This window comes from Amorphotheca resinae, assembly GCF_003019875.1.
Source record: "Amorphotheca resinae ATCC 22711 unplaced genomic scaffold M430scaffold_5, whole genome shotgun sequence".
In the NCBI taxonomy this organism is placed as follows: Eukaryota; Fungi; Ascomycota; class Leotiomycetes; order Helotiales; family Amorphothecaceae; genus Amorphotheca; species Amorphotheca resinae.
Genome location: NW_020194475.1, coordinates 1,698,424 through 1,722,461, shown reverse-complemented (window position 1 = coordinate 1,722,461; position 24,038 = coordinate 1,698,424). Strand labels below are relative to the sequence as shown.

General features: G+C 50.8%; 10 protein-coding genes across 10 annotated transcripts; 6 read left to right on the top strand and 4 right to left on the bottom strand.

The window, feature by feature from the left end:
* Positions 1-76: 76 nt before the first annotated feature.
* Positions 77-1,640, top strand: M430DRAFT_100305 (hypothetical protein; the record flags this gene model as incomplete). Its single annotated transcript, XM_024860624.1, has 2 exons — positions 77-315; positions 365-1,640. 2 exons carry the CDS (start codon positions 77-79, stop codon positions 1,638-1,640), a joined length of 1,515 nt encoding a protein of 504 aa, XP_024721863.1.
* A 2,464-nt stretch (positions 1,641-4,104) lies between these two features.
* M430DRAFT_34819 (hypothetical protein) lies at positions 4,105-5,769 on the top strand. Its single transcript, XM_024866618.1, has 4 exons — positions 4,105-4,390; positions 4,509-4,535; positions 4,564-4,566; positions 4,795-5,769. Exons 1-4 carry the CDS (start codon positions 4,344-4,346, stop codon positions 5,396-5,398), a joined length of 681 nt encoding a protein of 226 aa, XP_024721862.1. The 5' UTR covers positions 4,105-4,343; the 3' UTR covers positions 5,399-5,769.
* Positions 5,770-6,684: 915 nt separating this feature from the next.
* On the bottom strand, positions 6,685-8,518 carry M430DRAFT_235722 (hypothetical protein). The gene is made up of 4 exons (XM_024864929.1): positions 8,385-8,518; positions 8,106-8,321; positions 7,919-8,026; positions 6,685-7,862 (listed from the first exon to the last, which is right to left on the bottom strand). Exons 1-4 carry the CDS (start codon positions 8,385-8,387, stop codon positions 6,765-6,767), a joined length of 1,425 nt encoding a protein of 474 aa, XP_024721861.1. The 5' UTR covers positions 8,388-8,518; the 3' UTR covers positions 6,685-6,764.
* M430DRAFT_18742 (hypothetical protein) lies at positions 8,507-9,250 on the top strand (the record flags this gene model as incomplete). The annotated part of the gene is made up of 4 exons (XM_024863940.1): positions 8,507-8,794; positions 8,849-8,907; positions 8,964-9,003; positions 9,116-9,250. 4 exons carry the CDS (start codon positions 8,507-8,509, stop codon positions 9,248-9,250), a joined length of 522 nt encoding a protein of 173 aa, XP_024721860.1.
* Positions 9,251-11,766: 2,516 nt separating this feature from the next.
* On the top strand, positions 11,767-13,211 carry M430DRAFT_100853 (hypothetical protein; the record flags this gene model as incomplete). The annotated part of the gene is made up of 2 exons (XM_024860663.1): positions 11,767-11,846; positions 11,921-13,211. 2 exons carry the CDS (start codon positions 11,767-11,769, stop codon positions 13,209-13,211), a joined length of 1,371 nt encoding a protein of 456 aa, XP_024721859.1.
* Positions 13,212-14,110: 899 nt separating this feature from the next.
* On the bottom strand, positions 14,111-14,958 carry M430DRAFT_18739 (hypothetical protein; the record flags this gene model as incomplete). The annotated part of the gene is made up of 2 exons (XM_024863939.1): positions 14,111-14,580; positions 14,643-14,958. The coding sequence occupies 2 exons, from the start codon at positions 14,956-14,958 to the stop codon at positions 14,111-14,113; spliced, it is 786 nt and encodes a 261-aa protein (XP_024721858.1).
* A 184-nt stretch (positions 14,959-15,142) lies between these two features.
* On the top strand, positions 15,143-15,680 carry M430DRAFT_66270 (hypothetical protein). The gene is made up of 3 exons (XM_024869218.1): positions 15,143-15,361; positions 15,490-15,539; positions 15,602-15,680. The coding sequence occupies exons 1-3, from the start codon at positions 15,221-15,223 to the stop codon at positions 15,606-15,608; spliced, it is 198 nt and encodes a 65-aa protein (XP_024721857.1). The 5' UTR covers positions 15,143-15,220; the 3' UTR covers positions 15,609-15,680.
* Positions 15,681-15,783: 103 nt separating this feature from the next.
* Positions 15,784-17,854, bottom strand: M430DRAFT_120514 (hypothetical protein; the record flags this gene model as incomplete). Its single annotated transcript, XM_024861778.1, has 3 exons — positions 15,784-16,478; positions 16,681-17,504; positions 17,554-17,854. 3 exons carry the CDS (start codon positions 17,852-17,854, stop codon positions 16,056-16,058), a joined length of 1,548 nt encoding a protein of 515 aa, XP_024721856.1. The 3' UTR covers positions 15,784-16,055.
* A 670-nt stretch (positions 17,855-18,524) lies between these two features.
* M430DRAFT_50241 (hypothetical protein) lies at positions 18,525-19,982 on the top strand (the record flags this gene model as incomplete). Its single annotated transcript, XM_024868136.1, has 3 exons — positions 18,525-18,560; positions 18,626-19,877; positions 19,960-19,982. The coding sequence occupies 3 exons, from the start codon at positions 18,525-18,527 to the stop codon at positions 19,980-19,982; spliced, it is 1,311 nt and encodes a 436-aa protein (XP_024721855.1).
* A 1,104-nt stretch (positions 19,983-21,086) lies between these two features.
* On the bottom strand, positions 21,087-23,795 carry M430DRAFT_235651 (hypothetical protein). Its single transcript, XM_024864928.1, has 3 exons — positions 23,703-23,795; positions 23,299-23,478; positions 21,087-23,218 (listed from the first exon to the last, which is right to left on the bottom strand). The coding sequence occupies exons 2-3, from the start codon at positions 23,443-23,445 to the stop codon at positions 21,131-21,133; spliced, it is 2,235 nt and encodes a 744-aa protein (XP_024721854.1). The 5' UTR covers positions 23,446-23,478; positions 23,703-23,795; the 3' UTR covers positions 21,087-21,130.
* Between the last annotated feature and the right edge of the window lie 243 nt (positions 23,796-24,038).

Sequence of the window (24,038 nt, the reverse complement as noted above, 5' to 3'; positions counted from 1 at the left end):
ACCTCCATTATCATCCTCGACGTACGGTCCGAACAATCCAAAGCCTTCCCTCTTTTCTCGAAATCACAGCGTCAACATGGATGAATATACCGTGGATGCCTTTGTCAACCGCGATGAACCTCTGCCAGTGATTGCGCCGGGAAACACAAACGACCTCTCAGACGTAGCTGAAGACTCCGACAATGGAACACACCATGAGCGAAAACGAGACCGTTTAAAGAAGCATACCACGAGCTTCAAGGAGAGCTTCCTGAAAGGCTACGGGGGGTCTGAATCTAAGAATGGACCCAGCATGCAAGACCGGTTGCTTGAGAGGTATATCTCAACATTCTTTGAGCCCTGGATATTGTACTGACAGGTGCAGGTTATTGCAACAAGTGATCCCCGTCGAAGATCTCCCTTCCAGCAGAGAGAACGAGCTGCGGGACCTGGCCCAGACTGAACGCCCCTCATTCAATATCACAACAATGTCTACCAATTTCCGGCGCTTCAATGCTCGCATTGGTGTCGTTTTTGTCTTCCAAGCTCGCGTCAACCGTATCCTCTCCTGGAGACAATACTCACATACGCTTTCCTTCCTCGCCGTCTACACATTCATCTGCCTCGACCCATACCTTATCTTCGTGCTCCCATTTGCGATTATCCTCCTAGCCCTCCTCATACCCGCCTTCATAGCTCGCCACCCTGCCCCGCCAACCACAGTCTCCCACAACTTCCAGTACAGCACGACCGGGCCCCCTCTTGCCCCCGCCCCTACCGTAAAGCCCGTGAAGGAGCTCTCCCGAGACTTCTTCCGCAACATGCGGGATCTCCAGAACTGCATGGAAGACTTCAGCCGCCTGCACGACCATATAATCTCTGTAGTCACACCATCTACAAATTTCAGCAACGAGCCCCTCTCGAGCACCGTATTCCTATTCTCCTTCGCCACCGCCGGTTTCATGTTCGTAGCTAGTCACCTCATCCCCTGGCGCTTCATCTTCCTGATCATCGGCTGGGTGATCACGGGACTCGGTCACCCGACCATCCAACGACAGATGCAGAGCACGCACGAAGAGCACGTCGCGCCACACGAAGAGCAAGCGAAATCCTGGCTCGACAGCTGGATCGCGCGGGACATCATCCTCGACTCACCGCCGGAATCCCGGGAGGTCGAGATCTTCGAGCTGCAGCGGCGGTCGGCCGGTGGCGAGTGGGAGTCCTGGGTCTTCTCGGCGTCGCCGTTCGATCCGCTGTCGGAGGCGCGCATCAAGTCTGACCGGCCGCGGGGCACGCGCTTCTTCGAAGACGTGCAGCCGCCCAAGGGATGGGAGTGGAGCGAGAAGAAATGGACGCTGGATCTCTGGAGCCGCGAGTGGGTGGAGGAGCGCATCATCACGGGCGTCGAGGTCGAGACGGAGGGCGAGCGCTGGGTCTACGATATCCGCTACGACGCCGAGGACGACACGAGCCCGGACGTCGAAACGCCGACGACTCGCGGCAAGGGCCTCAAGATGCAGTCCTTGCCCAGCTGGGGAGAAGCGAGCGATGTCGAGGGAGAGCGCGGTCGTAGAGGCGACTGGCGGAGACGCAGATGGGTACGCATGGTCAAGAGGAAGAATGAGAATCACACCCCGACTGCCGAGACGCAAGGTTCTTGAATTTTGTATTGTATTATAAACCTCCCTTGACATGAGATACGAATTCATGATTTGATGCATTCATTTCATTTCATTTCTCTCCCTCTCACCCCTATATCCTAATCCCAATCCCAATCCCAATCCGTCCGCAACTAATAACTCACCACACGCCATCCATCCATCTACCCATCTATCAACTACACTCTCTAACCAAAGAAAGAAAGGAATCTTGGATAAGCTTACCTACCTACCTTATGCTTAAGTAAGGTAAGGTAAGATGCCTAGGTATATATTTGGGGTTGATGGACTATGGGATGCGGTATCTATCTAGAAGGAATCTAGGTAGGTAAGGTACGCTTGAGACGGGAAGATGTCTTTGGGGAGGGAGGAGGGAGGAGGGGAGGATCATGTGATATGAAGCAGGGAAAGAATCATTTGATAAGAGAACGCTGCGCAATGATAAGGTATGATAAGGTAATGTTGATGTGATGTGATATTATTATTCCTTCGTTGATTTCCATATCTATCTACCTTATCTATCTAACCTTATCTAACTGCGCCAGGCTCTATAAGCCAAGCCAGCGCCCGAGAAAACGCCGCCAGGGAGCCAAGGGATTGGTCCCAATATTCCCGATGCAAAATTATGCCAAAAAAGTGTGTATGCCTTTCCTCATGGTATGCCATCGTATCATGCTATCATACTCGTACATTAAACCCCCAGATGGTGTCATCCGTTCCTTCGGAGAACCCTTTTCTGGGTCATGATGAAAAAGAATTAGAAGCGCCGTCCTTTGCCTTTCCTTGCACACGGGATACCAATCCTCTCGTTTCTATCACAAATGCCGCGCCATATGCCGCGCCTTCTATACGCCACCGCTAAGAATCGAAATTGTCATGATGGATGAATGAAGAGATCCAGCGCCATGCGCTTAGAGGAAGTAGGCGACGGCCAGACCGAGCACGGCCAGGGCAGAGCCTGCGTTGTTGGCAGAGGCGCCGTTGGCGGGCACGATGGTGCTGGTTGGTCCGATTGGAGTCTTGGTTGGGGAACCGCCGCTGCCGCCGTTGTTGGTGCCGTTGCCGCCAGTGGGAAGCGGGTAGCCAGTGCCAGTTCCAACGATGCCGGTACCAGCGGGAGGGATGACAACTGAGGAGTTACTGGAGATATGTTAGCATAGTGAAGAGATGAAAGACTGATAACAGAATACTCACTCGGTTGCCTGGACAGCCAGGACAGAGGTGGCAACGACAGCGAGGGTGGAGAAGAACTTCATTTTGATTGAGGACGAGGGTGTAGGTTAAAGTCGACTTTAGTAGAGATTGATATGTTGCGAAAGTGTTTCTGTCTCGTAACGACGGTGATGGTCTGGAGCAAAACGAAGACTTTGCAGAGCGAGAGGGAGTGTTATGTGGGAGAGTGTTTTTGAGTTGATAAGGGAGGGAGAGGCACGGGAAGGAATCACTTGACCCTATATACCTGCTCTCTCCGGACTTCTATATATAAATTTTCTCTTCGTATTTTCACCGAAAAGCTGAACAAAGCATGAGGCTGGCAGATCGTGACGTACATGCATGCGATAATGGCAAGGCGCAACATTTGGCATGGCAACGAGGGCAACGACTTGTCAAGCAGGACCAGGCAAAGCCCGCACGCAAGGCCCGTGGCGGAGCAACGCGGACATACCCATGAAATGTGCTCCACCACCACTCTTTATAGAGTAGCAATAGTCCTAGAGTAGCAAGGTTGGAGTAGCAACGAGCAGCAGCCAAGTACCAGTACTAGCTGGTACGGTGGCAAATCCTCTGCGGGTAAGGTATCGGGTACATGGCGGCATACACGTACAAGTGTGGATGGTGTCCGACGACTAAAACCTGAAAAAGACCAACCTTCCACGTACTCAGCAGGGAGCTGGGGAGACGAGTGTGGCAATCTCTGGGCCGGATCACCTCAGCGCCAGGCAGAGACCCTTGCTCCGTTAGCATTGGATCGTCGGTATCGTTATCGTATGGAGGCAGATCGACATCCTGGCAGACTGAGACAGTGCAGCTATTCTGAGAGGCGCATGCCGTCATGCACAGTGCGAGAGGGTGGGGATATGCCGTGGATGATGGATATCGGATATTGAGGGTGGCAGATGGGGAGAGAATAATAGGATGCATCACGGAGGGTTGTCTGTTTCCCCGGGCCTTGTCGTCGAGGGGGTGATTGTGGGTGATTGTGGGTGTAGTGGGTGTAGTGGGTGTGGGTATGGGTATGGAGTGGTGTTGTGTTGCTTTGGCGACTGTAATGATTGCGACTATTTGGGTGGCTGGTGCATGGGTTTACGTTGGCAGGTTGGCAGGTTGACAAGGTGACAAGGTGGGCGGGGTGGCTGGTGTTGTGTGGCTGATGCCGGACCAGCGGGGTATTCCGGGTCTCTGTAATGGCTGTGTGGCTTTGATGCACAACTCTGCGCTCTCCTCTCCTCCACGTTTCTTCCCCCGCCCACCAACCTCCTCCATTGTATGCTCCCTTCAGCTTCGCTTTCTCACGGAGCGTCAACATCATTCTTCCTTTGTCTCTCGAGTTTCTAAATATAAGCCAAATCTCCGCCACTACAGTCCGCCATCAGCGACCATTCCTCTCTCTGCCTACCTACGGCATTCACATCCTTTCTAGGGGACCTCGTATTCCCCCACCTTCGACTCAGACGTCAGACATCACAGCTCAGATCGCTGTCAGTCATGTACAATTCAACCATCACCTTCACTCTGGATACCATCTGTCCCTGGCAAGTCTATTTATCCTTCGCTTCATTGATGCCCTTTCAAGGGAGGATTGAGAGCGCCCGCATCTCGTATGCGGGGGATATCAGATGCAATACGAATATCTTGGCTGACCGCCCGCAGGACCTATCTGGCAAAACGCAGGTTCGTGCCAAGCAGTAGGTCGGATTGGCCCAACTGACGTCGCGCAACGTTGCATAGGCTCGATGAAGGCAAGCTTCGGACGGACCCTTTCTTTTCGTGCCTTTCCTCATCCTTCGTGCGGTGTGCGCCATGAGCATGTAAGGTATGCTTGGCAGGACAAGTCATACCATGGGTAGCACACGTGATGCACTCCTTGCAGTCTCTTACCAGCCAAAACACCTATGGAAAATCGTTCCATACACACGAAGCCTTGCTGACCAAGCCCAGCTCTCCGTCAAGTGCGTGAAAGCGACGCCTCGTCCAAAGTGACCTTCACCGTCAAATACCTCCCCTACCAGCTCTACCCCTCCGCCAGTCAGGCCGGCGAATCTAAATATGAGTGGTACAAGCGCACCCGTTATGGCGACTCGGAGGAGAGGATGAAGATGTACACCACGCTTATGACCGCCTACGGCGTCTCCGCCGGCATCAACTACAAGTTCGGCGGCAGCGTCGCTAACTCGCTTCCTGCGCACCGCATCATCCAATACTTCCAGGAGACCCGGGGTCCCGAGACGGCAGATGCTCTCATCAACAGTCTCTACCGGCAGTACTTCGAAGAAGAGCAACACCCCTCGGCGGACACCACTCTAGTACAAGCTTGCACCGATGCGGGCATCTCCGAAGAAGAAGCGAAGAAAGTGGTCGCGGACTCCTCCGAATACTTGCCGGAAACCAAGCAGCTCATCCAAGAGCAAGCTAGCAATGGCGTAGACTCGGTCCCGTACATCGTTTTGGAGGGCCGGCGAAGAGACGTCACGCTTCAGGGCGCGAAGGAGGTCGAGCAGTATGTTAAGGCCTTGCTACAGATCGTGAAGGAGAGTGGGTAGGTTTTTGTATCCTTGTTCTTCTCTTCGGTTTTTATTTTTAGTATATTGTACTGTAATGCGATATCCCATGTCCCCTCGCTTCCCCTTTTCTATCATCACGTGATACAGGGCCCGTGTTACACGACGGGAGGAAACAGGAGTTCTGTTGCACATCGAATCAGCGCTTGTCATGGGCGGGCTAAACGTTGGTTTTGATGGCGTTATGATTAGCATCATGTGACATTGGGCCCGTGATATGGGAGTTTTGTTGCACATCGCATCCATCCGGCTCGTCAAAGTTGGCTTCAACAGCGGTGGGATTAGCATCACGTGATATACCCGAAACTACCCCCTCTTCCCCCCAACTTCCTCCTTCCAAAAACCCACTCCCAACTCAAAGTACTTCCTAGAAAGTATAACTATATAACGAAGAAGATGAATCAAGATCTCTAAATCCCCAACCCTTCCCCCCTCCCCCCCCACCCCGCTTTTTTTCCACCTCCCATTCTCCTCTTTATCCTTAAATCTCAACAAGTCATTTCCCAGGAGGTTACCTTTTTTCCTTTTTTTGATTTTTGGAGTAGATGCTATGTATCTTAGGTAGTTTATAACAAATGAAGGAATGAATTGTTTGAAATCCATTATTTATATCTACATCAACATGATGAAGCAGGACCTACATAAGGGAGGGTGAGTGAGCAAAATTAGGCCAGTCAGTATGTCAGTCGTCGTCTTTATACAATAGATAGATAGATAGATAACGTATGTAGAGACCAGAATCTTCTTCTCTCATCTCATCTTCCCTCCTGTTTTAATTCCCTTCTTGCTGATGATCATAAATAGGTTATGGTTATGGTTATAGGAGGGTGTTGTTGGTGTTGAAAAGCGGATGAAGCATAAAAGTGATAAATGATGGAAGAATATAGGACAGGGACAGTGATAGATAATGCACACCATTGAATTCCCAACTCCATTAACCTGCCCCCCGAAGCCATACACCGCTATTATTACTCTCCCACCCTTGCCTATTCCATGTGTTCCAGAAATTTGATATCGTACATATACCCACCGCTCCCTTCAACGCCTGGTCCTTTCTTCCCCCCCTTTTTTTCTCTTTTATTTTCATTTTTCTACTACCTCCCCCACCCTCTTTCAACCTTCCCCTACTCCGTTTTCGGGGGTTCAAAAATCTTCTGGAAAACGTGCACGCGTGTCGGGAAAAGATAGCTTGAACAAACACCAAAGATATATGCCGCCTGCAGACTGGAACGACCTGAACTATGCATGCACAAAGGAAAAATTGGGAACGGGACAGACGACAGGGGGAGAAAGAGAATTGAAAGATGAGCTTTTGGAGTTTTGGCGACGCGGGGGGAGGAACGGCGATTCATGCACCAGCCTGGATACCCGCAACGGATCCCCGGTGGGTGTGAGCCCCGCTGAGCTCCATAGGGGGTGCCGGATATGATTGTTGATGGTAAGGTACGTAGGAGTGTCCATTAGCTAGAGTCCCGGGTGAGGGGGACGACATCGTGCCGTCGGTTTGGCTGCTTTGAGATGGGCGCTTGGAGCCGGGGCTCACGATGCCGTAGCTACCGCTGCGCAGATCCTCGGACGACGAGTTGCTGTTGGAGTTGTAGAGCCGATCATGACCCCCGGGATTGTACATCTCGTTCTGCTGTTGGCTGCTGGAGAGATTAGGCGTGCCATAGTTTATGTGGGTTGCGGGTATCGCTTCGGGACTGCTCTGCGGGAGGGAGATGTAGGAGCTGGATATGTTCCCGTTCTCTGATACTGAGTTGGTGTTAATACCCTTGGAATTGCTCATAATGTTGTTGCCTATCAACCCATTATAGGGTTGTATACATTCCAGATTGCGACCTGATTGCGGAGTTGGGATCATGCCTTCGCTCGAACGAACATATGATGAACGATGAGCCGGAAATGGCAATACACGATCCGTACCATTAATCGGAGGGGGAACAGGGAGAGAGCCCGCCATGCTATTTAGAGACATAGCCTTGGATTCAGGGCTTATCGTTGGGCGAAGTGCGTAACCATTGCTTGAATATGGCATCTGCCCATGGCTGTATGCTGGCTCCTGCTCAAGAAACAACGGGGTGGTCTTTGGGAGCTGAGGAGCCGGAGTCCATCCTCGCCCACTTCCGGATGAGGAGTAAGCTGATGCCATGTTCACATGTTCCTGGGTCAAGAGCTGATAGGAGGCACTTTGCAGACCGTAGTCGATGTTCTCATCGGCAAATTCGCTGTAAGATGGCATTCCATAGTATCCCTTCCCTTGATACGGATATGAAAGCGAACTATGACGATATGGGAACCCATCTGGCCCCAAAGCAATCGGCTGTGGCGCGTAAGTCTGTGTTCCGTATTGAATCATACGGCAACTGGTCCGGGGAACTGCAGGGGCAGAATCGTAACCAAAATCTGCTGCATCGCTCTTCATCTGTGCTTCAGTTGATGAGACCTGCATCGGAAAAGTAAGCATAGAGGACTGTGCAAGCAGAATCCATCTTTAGTTACCCTCAAGAATTGACACTGCTCGTTTCCTGCAGCCTTGCAGTTCGAGCATGGTCCGCCATTCCCCGGATCTCCACTGCAGCGGATCTTCCGCTTTCGACAGCGACCGCACTGCCGGCATATCAGCTTCGATCCAATAGACCGGGCTGCATCTAAGGACCTGTCATGGAAGATTGGTAGCCGGACTTACTGCAACTGGAATTCGACGTCTTGGGTGTGAAGAAACAGATTCTCGCTCGGGACTCTGGCCATTGTTGCGCGCTTCGTGCTGATGACCTCGAGCTCCCCCGTACGGACCATGGTTGGCAGGCAACTCTCGTTCATGGCTGAGAGGATAGCCATGCCCGCGGCCGCTGTATTGGGCAAACGCTGGCTCCTCATTATCGTAATATGCTCGAGTCACCATCTGATTGATATTAGACCGCTCTTAGAGGCTGTTGATGGGAGAGAGGGGTGGGCACCGGCTTACCATTAAGAATAGATCTGGTTCGATGGATAGATGAGAAAGTTGCAAGAGAGGGACAGGAAAGATTACTTGTGTATGGTCAACGAATGCGTCTAGTACGTCTGTCGGAAGCGGCGATCTTCAACATGAGGGTCGGGTTCAACGAGAGGAAACGATTATCAAAGCGCGGGGCTGTCAGGCGACGCGGGCAGTATTATAATACGTGTGACGGTGGCTCAAATGTTTGCCTCGCTGTAAGGGTTAGATGCTTTCTGAGAGCTGCATATACTCAAAAGTCGAGATATGATGAAATTTCGGCCATGATTCCGTGGGATGGTTCCTGTCGCCTCTGCAAAGAGAATGTCGACGGGATAGATTTGGATGCATTTCAGGTATTCCAGACCATCTCCTCTATTGCAGCGCGGATAACTGCAGTAAGCCTGTATATTACGCATGGCACGTACCCACCACTTGACTGATCTACGCAGGGAATTACCATATTCCTTCAAACGGAGCCAGGCCTTACAAACTATGGGGTCTCGATAGGGTCGTCAAGTCTTTCAATTGCTTGGGTCTGTTGAGACTGACTGAAATGCCCCCTAGCCAGTGGACTACCGAGTGTTCTCATCAGGAGACTGTCTTGGTAGGTGAAACGTCCTCACAGCAGACAAAGACCTTGGGGGTTTGAGGGCGCAATCGCCTGGGAAATGGGAGAAAAGGCACTTCCTTTACAAAGTCACTGACATGATAGACAGATTAGGACTGAAGTCCTGCTGGAACCCGTCCACCGTCATTCCCCCATCTGTGAACCTGGCGGCGGCTTCTACAACTACCGGAGAATTGGCACAAGCAGCTTGCTTCTTCCAGAATTGAATACAGGCACAACGTGATATGACAGATAACGACAGGGCTGGTAGTATAAGAGAGCAAACACACCGAGGAGGCTCCGCTGCTTGCTCAACGGCAATCGTACTACGGGGTGCAAACGTATTACTTGTAATACATTGCATCACTCAGGTAGACGAATACGGCCTTGTTCTGAGCGATGAGAGTGCCTTGAATCTTCCTCAGCCAGAATGCAGCAATCTATCAGTCCATGCAGGCACAACGCACTTGATAGAGGCCAGCATGAAGAGATCCTTGTCGCCAACTTAGTTGTTTTATTTAAACCAAACGACACCGCACTTCGTAATGCAGGTCCCTGACTGGATATTGCGCTTTCTGACCGCTTCATAGCATCGTCCACACGATTAATTCAAAAAGCGAAGGACCACTTGATCGCAATGCGTCGAGGTCAGCGCCTCATAATTGTCAAGCAAACCTGTCCTGTCGTTTTTCTGGCCTCAACCAATCTCCCACTGTAAATTGTGTTTGCTACACGACTGTTGCAGAAGCGAAGCCAGCCACAATGCGACATACAGTAAGTTTCGATCCGGTCTCTACATATGCAAATGCCGTATAACATTCCATCTCTTGCAGAAGGCTGGTCATCTGTTCAGAAGAGGAAAATTGCTTGGAGGAGAGAATATTGTGATAGCCGCCTCCAATGAGGGGGACGCAACATGTAAACGACGAAAGCCCCAACGCATGCGTTTGGTATATTGCGACCTGATCCAAAGCCGAATCAGGTATGACTGGCTAGGTTACAACGTCATCTCTAGGGTCTGAGTCTGGCGCTCTGGAGGCCACCGGTAGCAGAGATTATGCAAGACCTGTACCTGTATCTCACCAAATTCAATGAATGCGGTACTGGAACATTGCTCAGGACCCCGTAAGGTACTTTCCGCGTATGGGCCTGCGGATCTTCCCCCATTTTGCATTAACCTTGCGTTACTGCCTGCGGGATGGCGTTCCACTGCAGATATTCTTTGCATGTCCGTAAAGGAGCTAGCAGGAGAACATACCGATGCCTTTCCTCGGTATGCCGAGCATCAATGTGCCGAAATACAATCATCGAGCCCCGATTACATAGCTTGCAAACATATGACTTGTATGATTGGCTTTGATTGCCGACAAGGATTACCGGGAGGTATCCTTTGTTGTGAAGCCCTGAGATAACACTCGAGATCTCTGCAACTGTGACCCAAGCACTCGACTTGGCAGGCAAACTCCAAGAGAGACCAATGCCCTGAGAAGGCTACGTCGTCAACGTAGCAAGAACTGTTGAGGATCGAAAACTCACTTCGAAAGATAGCAATCACGGTATATCGTTATGAACCGGATCGTTTCCAGAAAAGACCGAGTATGTTGTGTATGCTTGTATGACCCCGGTGTTGATGAGAGGCGGTACGACGGGGTGGGGGTCAGCTTCACCGTGTGTAGCCATATCCAGGGGAGTCTTCACCCCCGTTCTCTGAGGATCTAATTTTATGATCCATCCATCTTCAAGCCCTCTCTGAATACTGGTACATGTACACCTGTGCCATGCACGTGGTAATAGCATGCATGAGGTTGCGGATAATTAATAGAGAACATTGGCGGTTGGCTGCCGTGAACAAGGAAGTCCGTCGTAAGGAATCACTGACAACCCTTAAGGGTATGCATGTATCCGTCGTGACAAGGGGATCAAGGGCATCACAGTCCAATGACAGCCTTTGACCTTCCGGCAGCTAGGTATTCGTGGAGGTGGAGGAGGGGGTAGGAGGGCAAAAGAAGGCCAGCTGTTGTACCCAGGAGTTGCAGTGCCGTGTTCTTAAGGCGGGACTTCTTGCGACTCTCCTTGAAACTGGGGAAAAATGAAGACAAGTCACATCCGATCAATTTATCCCGTTCAATCTGAAGGCCAGAGATATCCATCGGGTGATTTCGTTGGTTGGGAGAAAGCCACATGTTGTGAAGCATACTGGGTGGAGCTGTTCGATTTGTATTGTTGACGGTAGTTGCCCCTGGCATGATCTCCAAGCCTCAACCCCATGCACAAACGATTCTCTCTTCCAATTATATCTGAGAGAGCACACGCATTCTGAATATAGATGATCTAGATGCAGTAGATGGTCTGTTCAAGGATCACACCTGGGAAGCCAGAGGTAAGTACCCATGTAGGTAGCTGTGTTGAGCACGTGACACCGTGCGTGAACTAGATCTTCTGGAGGTTAAGGTAGGTATCAGTGAATGGTCGTGGATTATATTGACAATTTTGAGATTGTCGAAGAGATAATACAATAGTTTAGTTCCATGGTACTTCAACCTAGGGAGAAATGCGCAATGGCGGGGAGGATGGAAAGAACATGCAGAGTGTAGACGAAGTAAATAGTCGCGCTTAAATAAAGGATCGAGCCTTGCCAGCTACAAGGCGATTATGTCACTCTACAACAACAAGGCTCCGAACTACTATTCTCACTGAGCTCCTGGAGGCTCTGTATGATAGAACACCCCCACTGGCAGCCCGCAGCTCCTCAAACCCACCATGAGCGTCCTCCTCGAGACCTCGGCGGGTGACATAGTCATCGACCTGCTGGTCGACTACGCGCCGAAACTCTGCGAAAAGTAAGTCTGAGTCCACCCTCCCTTACCTGTTAAATAACTGAACGCATAGATACTAAGACTACCTCGCGATCTAGCTTCCTGAAGCTGTGTAAAGTCAAATACTACAACTTCTCGCCCGTGCACAGCGTACAAAAAGACTTCTCCTTCCAGACCGGCGATCCTATCGGCCCCGACTCGAAAGACAGCGATGGAGGGAGCTCGATATGGGGGCTGTTGGAGGGGCCGGCCAAGAGGACATTTGTTGCAGATTTTAACCCAAAGCTCAAGCATGCAGAGAGGGGCACAGTCAGTATGGCCACGGCGCCTTCGACAAGGGACCCGGATGAGAGGGTTGCAGGCAGTCAGTTTATAGTTACGTTGGGTGACAATTTGGATTATTTGGATGGCAAGGCCGCTATTTTTGGCAAGGTTGTCGAAGGATTTGATGTGCTGGAGAAGATAAATGAAGCTTTCTGCGACGAGAAGGGGCGGCCTCTGGTTGATATCCGGATCAAGCATACGGTTATTCTCGACGATCCCTATGATGACCCTCCGGGCCTCGTCGAGCCTCCAGAGAGCCCTCTACCAACTAAGGCACAACTTGCCACCGTACGAATAGGGGAGGATGACAAGTTGGACGACGATGCGGATCCCGAGGCCGTCGAAAAGCTACGACGAGAACGAGAGGCCAGGGCACAGGCCTTGACCCTAGAGATGATTGGCGATCTTCCATTCGCCGAAGTCAAGCCTCCTGAGAATGTCCTCTTTGTCTGCAAGCTCAACCCCGTTACCACCGACGAGGATCTGGAGCTGATCTTCAGCCGCTTCGGCAAAATCCTCTCCTGCGAAGTAATTCGCGACAAGCGCACTGGCGACTCCCTTCAATACGCCTTCATCGAATATGAAGAGCAAAGCTCCTGCGAACAAGCATATTTTAAGATGCAGGGCGTGTTGATCGATGACCATCGCATCCATGTCGATTTCTCACAGTCCGTATCCAAATTATCGGATTCGTGGCGGACGGCGACGAATTCCAAAAGACGGCAAGGTGGAGGGGGCTTTGGTGGCGTTAGTGGTCTGGAAAAGAAGAGACAGTATAAGGCAGAAGACTATGGGGGCGGTAGGAGGGATAGGTATGGCATGGTTTATGACGAGGACGAGTTGAGGAGACGGCACGAAAGGGAGGGAAAATACGACTCGGAGAAGAGAGAGCGGAGTCGGAGCCGGAGTCCACAGGAGAAGAGGAGAAGCTATTATGAGAGAGATGACAGAAGAGGAAGGGGTGACGGTGACAGATATAGGAGTGGCAGGGATCGAGATCGCTATGATGATCGGGATAGAGGCGGTCGGGGAGGTCGTAGAGATGATAGTTATCGGCGGCGATAGTTGTTGGCCGTCTCAAATACCCCGAGTGGATGGCGTTTGTAGGGTCAGTGGATTCTTCTTCTTTCAATGGGATATGTTCCCTGGGACAGGAAAACGGGTTTTATTGGATTGTATTATGCTTTCTAAAAAATATGGATTGCAAGAAGCTGCCAGAGCATAAACCTAATAACCAGGAAGCAGCCTTGCAAAAGCCTGCAAAGTGACATGCTTGAAGCCCGCAACTCTTGTACAGAAACCAAATCATCCTCACATCACTGTGCCCTTTTAGGGAATATCAACCACCAACTACACGCCCATCAACACATCCCCTCATCTGTCCGACCTCGACCTATGTCCCACAACCCGCTCCCCTCCCAACACCCCAAGCTGTCACCCCTGAAGACCTTTTTCATATACCTCGGTACTGGATCCTGGCAGACATCATCGGGTGCTTAGAGTAGTCCTCAGGTTCGCGTGGAATCCGATGCTCTTCTGGTGAAATAGCCTTGGAGGCACCAGCACCCGGATGGAATTTCCTGCCTCCTTCGTATTCAACAGTCATAGTAATGGATTATGTACCTTATGCTCTTTGACTCTTCATAGGTCGATTCTCTTGGTCGAGAGAGTTTGATTGAAGTTTGGCTGTATGTTGAAAGAGGTAGGATGGATAAGCACTGTGCCGGTAGGCTACTATTAACAACAAACATCTTCTAGATGGGTTGAGTGCTCGAGGATCTGTCCGGGATCTTGCTGCAGATGCTAACTTTGCAGCTTTAGCCCTTGAGCAACCTGGAAAAAGTACCTAGATGTGTCTTGGTATCTTTGGCGTTCCGGAACATATGATGTGAAGGGCGTTGGAACTGGTTCGTCGCTGAACACGGGGCTGATGATATGATCTTCATATAAGACGAGTGGCCGGCTCAACTTGAGCCAGAACCAGCATCGTAACTCGTTTTATTCTCGAGAACGGTTCCCAACTGAGTGATGGTTGCCTCATACACCCGCGCGACGTCCATATCGTGTGGGTCCTCATCTGCATCCCAAGTCGTCTCCCTATCGACACTCATAGCATCCATGTCTATGCCACTCTCATCCGCATCTCTCTCGGTTTCCGGCTCCTTACTCATGACTTCCACGATCAACACCCTCGTTGCTTCCACCAAGCTCTTACACCTTACCATATCGGTCCTTGTCATACCGCCCCTCTTCCCCGCCTCAAACCCCGGTAAGATCTCTCCCGTCTCGCTATCCTCACCCTTCAACAAACTAGCAAAGGCATGGTCCAGTTTCCGGAGCAATTTGAACGTCGAGACTGGGGCGGGTGGGAAAGAAGGAAGGTACGTCGTTACGGCTAATGCGATATTCAAGAGATAGGGGATTTGCAGACTTGCTTCAGTCGCATCCATTCACATCAGCATCTGTCTTCATCAGAGGTGTCAAGGGGAGACATACGAGTACCCGAGAGCCACAAGACATCTATGACCTCGCCCAGATCCTTCGCCGCCTCAGTCATGCTCTCATAGCCATGCACCTCCTCACCCTGCTCCGGCGGTTGGAATTTCTTCGTGTATCGTCGAGAGATGTGCAATAACCGGCGCTCCACATATCGCCGTGCAGCTTCCTCCTTCGCTGAGCCGGCGCGCAAGGGGTGGGAGCGAGGATGCGGGAGGTTGGAAGCTGTAGAGCTCTGGGAAGCGTTGCTTGGTGCAGGCGACGGGAGGGACTGTGGGAGGAAGCCACCAGGTTCTTGAATGACTGTTTCATCCATAATTGCAAGCCATTCCTTTCTCACTGCTCTCAATTCTCTTTTCCCAGAATCTCATATGATATGGCGATGTGGTGGAGGGGTGTGATGTCAGGCAAGGCGTCGCTTGTGCATTGATATCACGTGCGGAAATCTAACCCCGGCCGCGAAAAAGTTCAAGTCCAAGCTTCAGGAGCATCTCAGAGCAGAACAAGACAACGAACAAACCTCTCGATCCTATACACGCACTCCAAACGACTCAAACGTCCATCTCAAATCCATAACCATGGCACCTAAGGTTCAGCGTATTGTCGTCCAGAGAGGTGATTCGCGCCGTTCAGCCCAGCAGGGCTATTTCGCAAGTGCATACAACACCTTGACCTCGGCCGAGAATGCCACTGTTATAAGGAGCATCGCCATGTTCGGGGTATGTTGATTTCTATTCTTCCATCGAGCGGGAACCTGTTTCGTTCTATCTCTGGGGGGTGATGAAGGAGATATCTGCAGGAGAGGGACAATGGCATATGGGAATACTGGCTAACTTTGGATCTCTAGGCCGCCGTCGCATTCTTCTCTAGTTCTTGGAGCGAGTTCATTTTGCCACCGTGAGTTCCCTCTGCGGATAGATTCCGGTGCGAAGAACCATCTTCTGACATCTATATTGCAGTCTGTGAGCCGGTGGACGGGTTTAGGTGGCGGGATAGTGAGAAGGGAATGTGCTGGCATAATGTCCGAAGAGCAAATTGGGGATGTGGGCCAGCAGCGTGTATTATATTTGGGAAATGTGTGATTGCATAGAGGCTACTTCCAAGTGATGGAAGTGGCTGGACATCCGTGTGTAATAAATGGGCCATGGAAGGGATCAGAGGCGTTACATCAATGGATCTCAGCTTTCCACAGAAGCATATCGACAGCACTCAAATGGCAATGCTATCACGATATACTGACTCACATGGCTTCAAAATACGGTGGAGGTTTGTAAAGAGGGACTATATAAGTCACTTAAGTGACCGTATGCATCCAGCCTGCTATGTTACATCGAGAAATTCCCATCCAGTCTTAGACATAGAACATGTGCGCATAACGCCGTTGATTCCTCATTTTCCACTTCCGCCGCAAAATTAATGTTGACTCCACTCGATACTATCCAGCGCAATTCCCTCTTGTACAAGCTCCCAAAGTGGACTCAGTTCTCTCAAAAATGTAACTCGCTCTTGAACCGCCTTCAAAACATAGTCAATTTCGCTTTCCGTGGTGAAACGACCAATACCGAATCTGATACTGCTGTGTGCACTCTCGTCACTACTGCCCAGGGCGCGCAGGACATAACTTGGCTCGAGAGAAGCCGATGTGCATGCACTACCAGATGAGAGTGCGATATCCTTCAAAGCCATCAAGAGAGATTCACCCTCGACATAGGCAAAGGATACGTTGACGCATCCAGGGTAAAAGTGGTTCGGGTCTCCGTTCTGGGAGGTATGCTCGAGGGATAGCAGACCCTTGAGAAGTCTGTCGGAGAGTTTCTTGATCCGCTGGTGATCATACTGCCAAGAACAATTAGTAAACAGCCATATAGAACAAATCATTCCGCTTATGAATGTATAAAAACAAAATCAGAAAAGGTACTGTCTCTCGTCAAGGAAGTCTCAACTTGAAGTCAAGGAGATCACTAGGAAAGCCATGCATATGTAAAAGTAGTTCATCATAGTAAGTTTCAAGGTTTGAAGGAAATGGATAAGTACTCACAGCAATCTCCTCCTTCGCAATTCGGCAGGCTTCCCCAAACCCAACAACCAGTGCGGGTGCAAGGGTTCCACTTCTCAGCCCTCTCTCTTGACCACCTCCGCTGATAATCGGGTCGATTCTGACCCTAGGTCGGCGGCGAACGTAACAAGCACCGATCCCTTTTGGTCCGTAGATCTTGTGCGATGAAATAGACATTAAATCGATGTTCATCTTGTTGACATCTAATGGGATCTTTCCAACGGCTTGCGCACCGTCGGTATGGAAGAAGACCTTCTTTGCTCTGCAAAGCTTGCCGATCTCTTCAATAGGCTGGATAACACCAATCTCGTTGTTTACCGACATGATACTGATGAGGGCAGTGTCCGGCCGAATGGCAGCCTCAAGTTCTGCCATGTCGATCAAACCGTTACTCTTCACCGGGAGATATGTGACATCGAATCCTTCATCTTGTAAATGCCGGCAACTATCCAGAACACATTTGTGCTCTGTCTGACTGGTGATGATATGCTTCTTTTTTCCGGATCTGCCAAAGAACCTCGCCACCCCCTTCACACTCATATTATTACTCTCTGTCGCACCGCTCGTGAAGATGATTTCCTTGGGGTCCGCTCCAATCAGACTCGCAACGTGCTCTCGAGCCGCTTCGATGGCCTTATCGGTTTCCCATCCATAAGCGTGTGTTCTCGAGTGGGGGTTGCCGTAGAGCCCGGAGTAGAATGGGAGCATGGCATCTAACACCCGGGGGTCCAGAGGGGTTGTAGCTTGCATATCAAGGTAGATGGGTCTCTGACCCTCGTCCATAACGGTGGCTTGTTTGAGGACACCTGGATAGTCGTTAGCAAAAGTTTTGGGTTTTCCGGACAACATACGTACCGGCCATTGGGCTCATCATCGCATCCGCGTTGACATCTGACGCCGGAACTGACTGGTTCTCGGGCTGCTTGCCCATCTGCTGAACGAAGGCCTTCTGGTCCGCCCGAATCGCGGTGTCGACATTGACCTGCGCGCTATCCTTCTTCGTCTCAGAGACATATGTCCTCCTGGAGATCTTTTGTTGATTTGATATCGCCGCCACCCTTGGGCCAGAGCCTCTCAACAGGCCAGCCGACGCCGACGGCCGCCTCAAGCAAAGCCTTGAAGCCTGCCGTAATGGAGTTGCAGCTATATTCGACATGGTGATGATCGTAGGTGAAATCTGATAAGATTCATGCGATGAAGAGTCGGGCAAAATATATTATATTTCATAGACCCTTATATCCGTCCTAGTTAGTCAGTAGCGTTCGGAGCTAAGAGCAGAAAGCGGCGGGCGCTGTGATTGGCTGAGACGCGGCAATGATGTCGTGCGGTGGGCGAAGCCGGGGGATGCATAAGTTGTGCAAGAGGAAAACCCGGATCTGCACAATTAATTCACAATTCACTCGGCTCCCTTCCGAAGCGTGCGGGACGAATTATACTGTATATATGACGATAAAATACCCTACATCTAGGGTATCCTGGACGGATTTATTATATTCATATTCCACGATACAGATTGGACCATCTAAGGTACCTCAACATCTTCTACTCGAAACCTGATCACCTTCACTGCAAACATTCGCGACCAAAAGGCCGCTGCGAGACCAACGCCGGCGCTTCTTTGACCTTCGTCTTCTAGGTACGGCTAAGCCACTTACATCTCTCGTCATCACCGGCGTTACCTTTCGGCGGCGAGAGCCAAGGTCGCGCTTTGAGCAAAACCCGGCAGTCTTCTTCCCTACCTCTCGTAACGTGCCAAAAACCACTGTCCCTGCTTGCGTGAACCTCTCTCGACCTTTTCAAGCCATTTTGACGTACCTGGGAGGAGGATGAGCTTCAAAGGCTTCCAGAAGAGCGTTATCAGAGTAAGCCGATCCCTGATCGGCCGCTTGGTGGGGTTCAATGGGGACCATGACTGACCATGAACCAGGCGCCTCAAACGTTCAAAGCCAAGTTTAATCTGGGTGAGCATACCAAAGATCCCGTCTACATCGACGCGGAACGACGGTTCAATGAGCTGGAGAAGGAGACCAAAAAATTGCACACCGAGAGCAAGAAATACTTCGAGGCCATCAATGGCATGCTGAGCCACCAGATCGAATTCTCCAAAGCGATCGCAGAAATATACAAGCCAATATCTGGTCGTGTCTCGGATCCAAATTCCACTGTTGTTGAGGGAAACCCGGAGGGCATAAGAGCATGCGAGGAATACGAGTCTATCGTGAAGGAGCTCCAGGCGACCCTGCAGCCGGAGCTTGAGATGATCGAGACGAGGGTTATCAAACCTGCAGACGAGTTATTGGAGATCATCAAGGTCATAAGGAAAACGGCCACCAAACGAGACCACAAGCAATTAGATTACGACCGACACCGAGCGACGCTGAAGAAGCTGCAGGACAAGAAAGAGAAGAGCTTGAAAGATGAGAAAGCCATGTACAAGGCCGAGAACGACGTTGAAGGCGCAACTCAGGAATACAACTACTATAACGATCTTCTCAAGGATGAGCTCCCAAAACTGTTCGAGTTGGAACGCGAGTTCATCCGGCCATTATTCCAGTCCTTCTACTACATGCAATTGAACGTCTTTTACACCCTACACGAGGGGATGCAAGGCTGCGATATCGGGTACTTCAACCTGTCTCTAGGCGTGGAGGAGGCGTTCGAAATGAAACGAGGGGATATTCGAGAACGGGCCGAGGCTCTCTCGATCGTGAAATTCAAGACGACAGGAGCGAAGCGTCCTGCATCAAAGTTCGGTCCTGGAGCTGGCAAGCTAGCTCTCGATGAACCACGCAGGTCTACCTCTTCTAGTTTTTCAAAACCCGCCATCGAACCCGCCAAGGTGGCCTCCCCGACGATGCCGGCGATGCAGGAGTCCGACAACCCACCCCCGCCATACTCATCCGCCGTCTCGCCAACGAGTTCCGTGTCAGGCGTTGGACGGATGAACTCGACGAGCAGCGCCTTGGGCAAGGCAAAGCCGCCGCCACCCAAGCCTAAGCCGACTCGATTCAGCGGGGCGCCTGCTCCGGAGACCTGCACAGCGCTGTACGATTACGAGGCCCAGGCCGAGGGTGATTTGAGTTTTGTGACCGGGGACGTGATCGAGATCGTCACGAGAACGAATAATGAGAATGAATGGTGGGTAGGTAGGCTCCACGGGCAGGAAGGACAGTTCCCAGGTACGTTTCCCTATCCTCCCTCCCCCGGTTATCAACGGGCGAAGAGAGAACGAACACGCGATCTAACCCACGATTCCTGCAGCAAACTATGTCAAGTTACGTTGAGCCCCCCTCAAAGCGATAAACAAGGAAGGGTAGAAATTCACCCCGCGTCGCCCCCTTTTTTCTTTCGGGCAGCGGTGCCGCCTAGTCTCGTCTCCTATCTTTCTTCTTTTGTAGAGCCTCGGCCTTCTAGGGTCCACACTGGCCCAGGCATGGTGGGAAGGAGTAAGGTGCTCACGCAGGGAATAGTGATTAAAAAACTGGCCGCGTTTGTTTGCTAATCAAATACATAAAACCCATCTCTCTCCCGCCCCCTTCCCCTCTGGCGACCTATGAACCCTGGAAGCAAAGCAAAGTAAACAGCCTTATGCGAATGGTTGGTGCCCGTGGACAGGGCTGTGCAGACGAGGCAGACAAGGCAAACGGAATCCGCAGAATAGCCAGCATCTAGAGCCTCATCATTCTTTCCACCTCCCCTCCCCTCTTCCCTCCCACTCCATTCCATCCATCAACCCCTTCCCCTCCTCTCCCCAACCAAACCCTGACCTCAAAACCCAAAAACCTCCTAATTCATCCCCCCTCCCAAGCCACAATTCTATAACGCGTCCCATTTATATATATAACAAATAAACAACCCCCTTGATTCGAAGCCTTATTCATATCTAGCGCCTGCCTGCGTGCATGCGTGTCTCGGCTCATTTTAAATCATATACCTTAGGTCCCTCCCTACCTAAAGTAGGTATGAAAATAGCTAGCCATCCCCAATCCCCAATCCCCAATCCCATGTATACACACGCAATGCAATGCAATGCAATGCAAATGCAATCCCTCCTCTCCTTAAACGAGGCAGACACCATATATCGGTAGTTAGCTAATTCCACGCTTAAAGATCAAGAGGCCAGGGAGGGGTTCTCATTCACATAGAAGCCGGGCGTTTTAGTGCAAGGATTGAGATTTTCAGGGATGGACGATCTAGATTTTTAGAGAAGAAGGGGGGGTGGGGGGAGACGACGAACTGGGGGCTGGATATTCATGGGTTCAGAGAAGGGGAAGGGAAGGGTGAGGCTGTGCTGGGTTGAGGAGGAGGGTAGAGATATCATGGTTTGGAGGGGGGCTGCTGCATATGGCCGAGATGCGGGAGTATCCAAAAAAAAACATACGGAGTAGGTAGATAGATAGAAATTCAAACGGTAGATGAGGCTTGGGCCTGTTCAGATGTTCTGATTGCGCTCTAGCCCGAAGTGATATCCTAGGTTGATGTCTTGATACATGGGTTTCTCTATCCATGCCCAATTCCGCCCTGGGCACGCCTTGCTAAGTGGGCTTGCTGCGGTTTCTTCTGTTTCCGTCATTATTGCTTGATCAGAGAACTGTGCCCAAGGTTCAGATTCAGATCTGGCCTTTCCTTTTCCTTTCCGGTCAATAGAGAGTTTTCTGTCTGCTTCATGCACGTCAATACCGGCCATCCCAAGCCCGCCTTGTGTTCCACTACTCCCGGAAGCTCTTCCAGATATGTGAGGGCCCTCACCCACTCCTTTCTGGCACATGCCTTCTTTCGTCCCGCCCCACCTCTTCACCCCCACCAGCTTGAACGCCGGATCGAAGCCAACAAACACAATGGCTTGTGGCCTATCTTTGCCGCCCGTGACATATACCACGCTTCGTTCGTCCGCAGTGCCCTCCACATTACCAATGTGCGTTGGTGGGTTCAACAGTTTGTACAACGCATCGACGTCCTCGTCGATGTTGGAGGGATCTTGAGCTGGAGGCCAGAAATGGATTGGCTGCTCAATATACATCTCTCTCAATGCGGTTGGAAGGTCAGCGGAAGGCTTGCGATATAGCCCGGCCTTGGGATGCGAGGAGGGATACATGAGGGGTGGCCCAAGCTTCCGTGAGCCAGCTCGAAGCCGTAGTCGTTGGGTCCCTTTCCAATCCGTTGGAAGTGGGTCGTCAACAAGATCAAGAAAGGTGCTTGCTGAGGTGTGGTAGTAGCGAACGCGGCACTTGGCAAGTGTGAAGGTAGGCAGATTTGAACCATCGTTTCCCGGGTGGGTGTTCTGTGGAAGACGAGGAGGGGGGCGCATGTGGTGTGGGTTGTCGTCTGGTTGTAGGAGACGGAGAATTGGCTCGTTGGGAAGCGCCGAGAGATCGTGGCTTGGAAGTTTAGGAGAGCTGGCTGTTCCAGAAGTTGAGGTGGCGACAGAGGAGTCAGACACAGGTCTTGTTGCGGAAGCCGATGAACCAGAGCAGACAGCACTCTGGACTGAGGGGGATGTAGAAGCAGCCGGAGAAAAGGGAGTCCATGGGTCAGGTTCAGTATTGTACCAGGAAGTCGGGCCATCGTCCTTGGAATGACCCGGAAATATAATGTTTGTGGTGTAGTACGTTCGCTGGCTCCTGCTTGAGCCCATTTGCCATTCCTTACGGGATTCCACAATCTTCAGATCGCCGGTACTCTCGTCGACGTCAAGGCGGAGGCTTGTCCAGCGATCATCAATAGGGCCTTCTTGATGCTGTCGTCTCCACATACTATGATCCTCAGTCCGTTCCAGTAGTTCATTGCAAGGGGACTCGAGGGGGAAGCGTACACAATGGTAGAAGGAAGTCCAATCGATTTCCTCGACCTCAAATGAAGTCTGGTTGGAAAGCGCATAGAAATACCCATCGTGAAATTCAAAACAGATTGTCGACCCAATTTCAGAGCCTACCATATCATGGAGATGTATCTTTTGGTCAAACCACTTTTCCTTTCCAAAGTCATAACCCTGAATGACCCATTTCTTGTAGCCGTCGGCACCGAGTTCCGAATGTGTTCCATAGTAAAGGAATTGCTGATTATGACGCACAAAGATTTTGTCGGTAGATCCCAATTCCTCCGTGACCAAAATTCTTCTGGCTGTCATGTCGAAAGCGACAAGCCATGCTGCCCAGTCCGCGCCAGATGACTTATAGACGCACGAAACTATATTGTCTGAGCAATATAGAACCTGGAATACCCCTTTGGTGTTGCCGTCGATGTCATTTAGCGCCTGGGTCAGTAACCTTGGGATGCTAATGACGGTTTCATATTGCGCCGAACGGTGTAGGTCTAGGATTCTCAATCTGTCATCCAGAGTGTAACAGAGGATTCCCTTGCAATATACGTATGTGTCTCCAAACCCAACGGTAGCCACAACAAACGGTCTTGCAGTCGCGAGGGCCTCGCGCCTCTTCGCTGCTCTCCGGAGTGCAGATGCATTATTGCATCCATGCACTGTCCTCGCTTCCAAGGCTTCATGAGAGTATTTTATCTTGGACTTGAGGCTCTGTTAGCACTGAGAATCGGCTGTCTGACTGTGTCTTCGTAACACATGAACTAGACATGGCACTATCTGACCTGAACAATTGATTTGCAAATACTCTCTTCTGTAAGCAAGAACCTCAGTGCCCTACAGGTCAGGCCCAAATTGAAGACATCATCAAAATTGATATTGTCAACAATATTTGACAATACCTCGTAAGGTATATGTATCAAACCAAACATTAGACTCTTTGGAAGGAGCAGAGCCAGTTTTGCCTGAATAGAAGATGTTAGAATCAGTTATTGATATTGAGAACAAAGTCACGAGGAGACCATAAATCGCCGTTGATGTGGCTATTGATTGATGTATCGCCAAATCAAATGCAAGAGGAAACAACTAACAAGTATGTCGGTAGGGGCCAGCAAAGAACGTCATTGGTGATTGGACAGATTATGAAAATGAAGTGGCTGGACAGGAATGCCATGAAATTGGGACTTACTTATATGCTCCATCGCAGAGCCGCACAGTGAGCTTGAGCCTCAACAGCCACCCGATGTCGCATGTATGCGGAACAAGGCATGGCGTGACTTTATCCAGAGGAAGCTAATTTTTGAGTAGCCAAGGTATGTGTCGTCCTATGCGCCGTCTTGTCCTTGATCATGCTATTAAAGGACTAGCTCTGCGGTTTCTTGTGGATGAGACTTCCTTCCGGGAATATCTTACTTGTGTGCATAGGCATAGATGAGGCTGACACTATGATTGGCTATTTGCACCCCCTGCAATGTACTATGGGGTTGGCGTAGGCTGTGGAACACAAGGCGTTTGGAGGAGAATG

What these genes read in the sequence shown, in the direction of transcription:
- M430DRAFT_66270 (XM_024869218.1), top strand. Translation starts at nt 15,221, where the DNA reads ATGGCACCTAAGGTTCAGCGTATTGTCGTCCAGAGAGGTGATTCGCGC. An exon ending in GGAGCATCGCCATGTTCGGG is followed by an intron (nt 15,362 to 15,489) that starts GTATGTTGATTT and finishes TTGGATCTCTAG; the next exon opens with GCCGCCGTCGCATTCTTCTC.
- M430DRAFT_235722 (XM_024864929.1), bottom strand. An exon ending in GACGTCGAATTCCAGTTGCA is followed by an intron (nt 8,027 to 8,105) that starts GTAAGTCCGGCT and finishes ATATGCCGGCAG; the next exon opens with TGCGGTCGCTGTCGAAAGCG. An exon ending in AGCAGTGTCAATTCTTGAGG is followed by an intron (nt 7,863 to 7,918) that starts GTAACTAAAGAT and finishes TTTCCGATGCAG; the next exon opens with GTCTCATCAACTGAAGCACA.
- M430DRAFT_235651 (XM_024864928.1), bottom strand. Translation starts at nt 23,445, where the DNA reads ATGTTTGGTTTGATACATATACCTTACGAGGTATTGTCAAATATTGTT. An exon ending in TTTGCAAATCAATTGTTCAG is followed by an intron (nt 23,219 to 23,298) that starts GTCAGATAGTGC and finishes CAGAGCCTCAAG; the next exon opens with TCCAAGATAAAATACTCTCA.
- M430DRAFT_34819 (XM_024866618.1), top strand. Translation starts at nt 4,344, where the DNA reads ATGTACAATTCAACCATCACCTTCACTCTGGATACCATCTGTCCCTG. An exon ending in CTGGATACCATCTGTCCCTG is followed by an intron (nt 4,391 to 4,508) that starts GCAAGTCTATTT and finishes GACCGCCCGCAG; the next exon opens with GACCTATCTGGCAAAACGCA.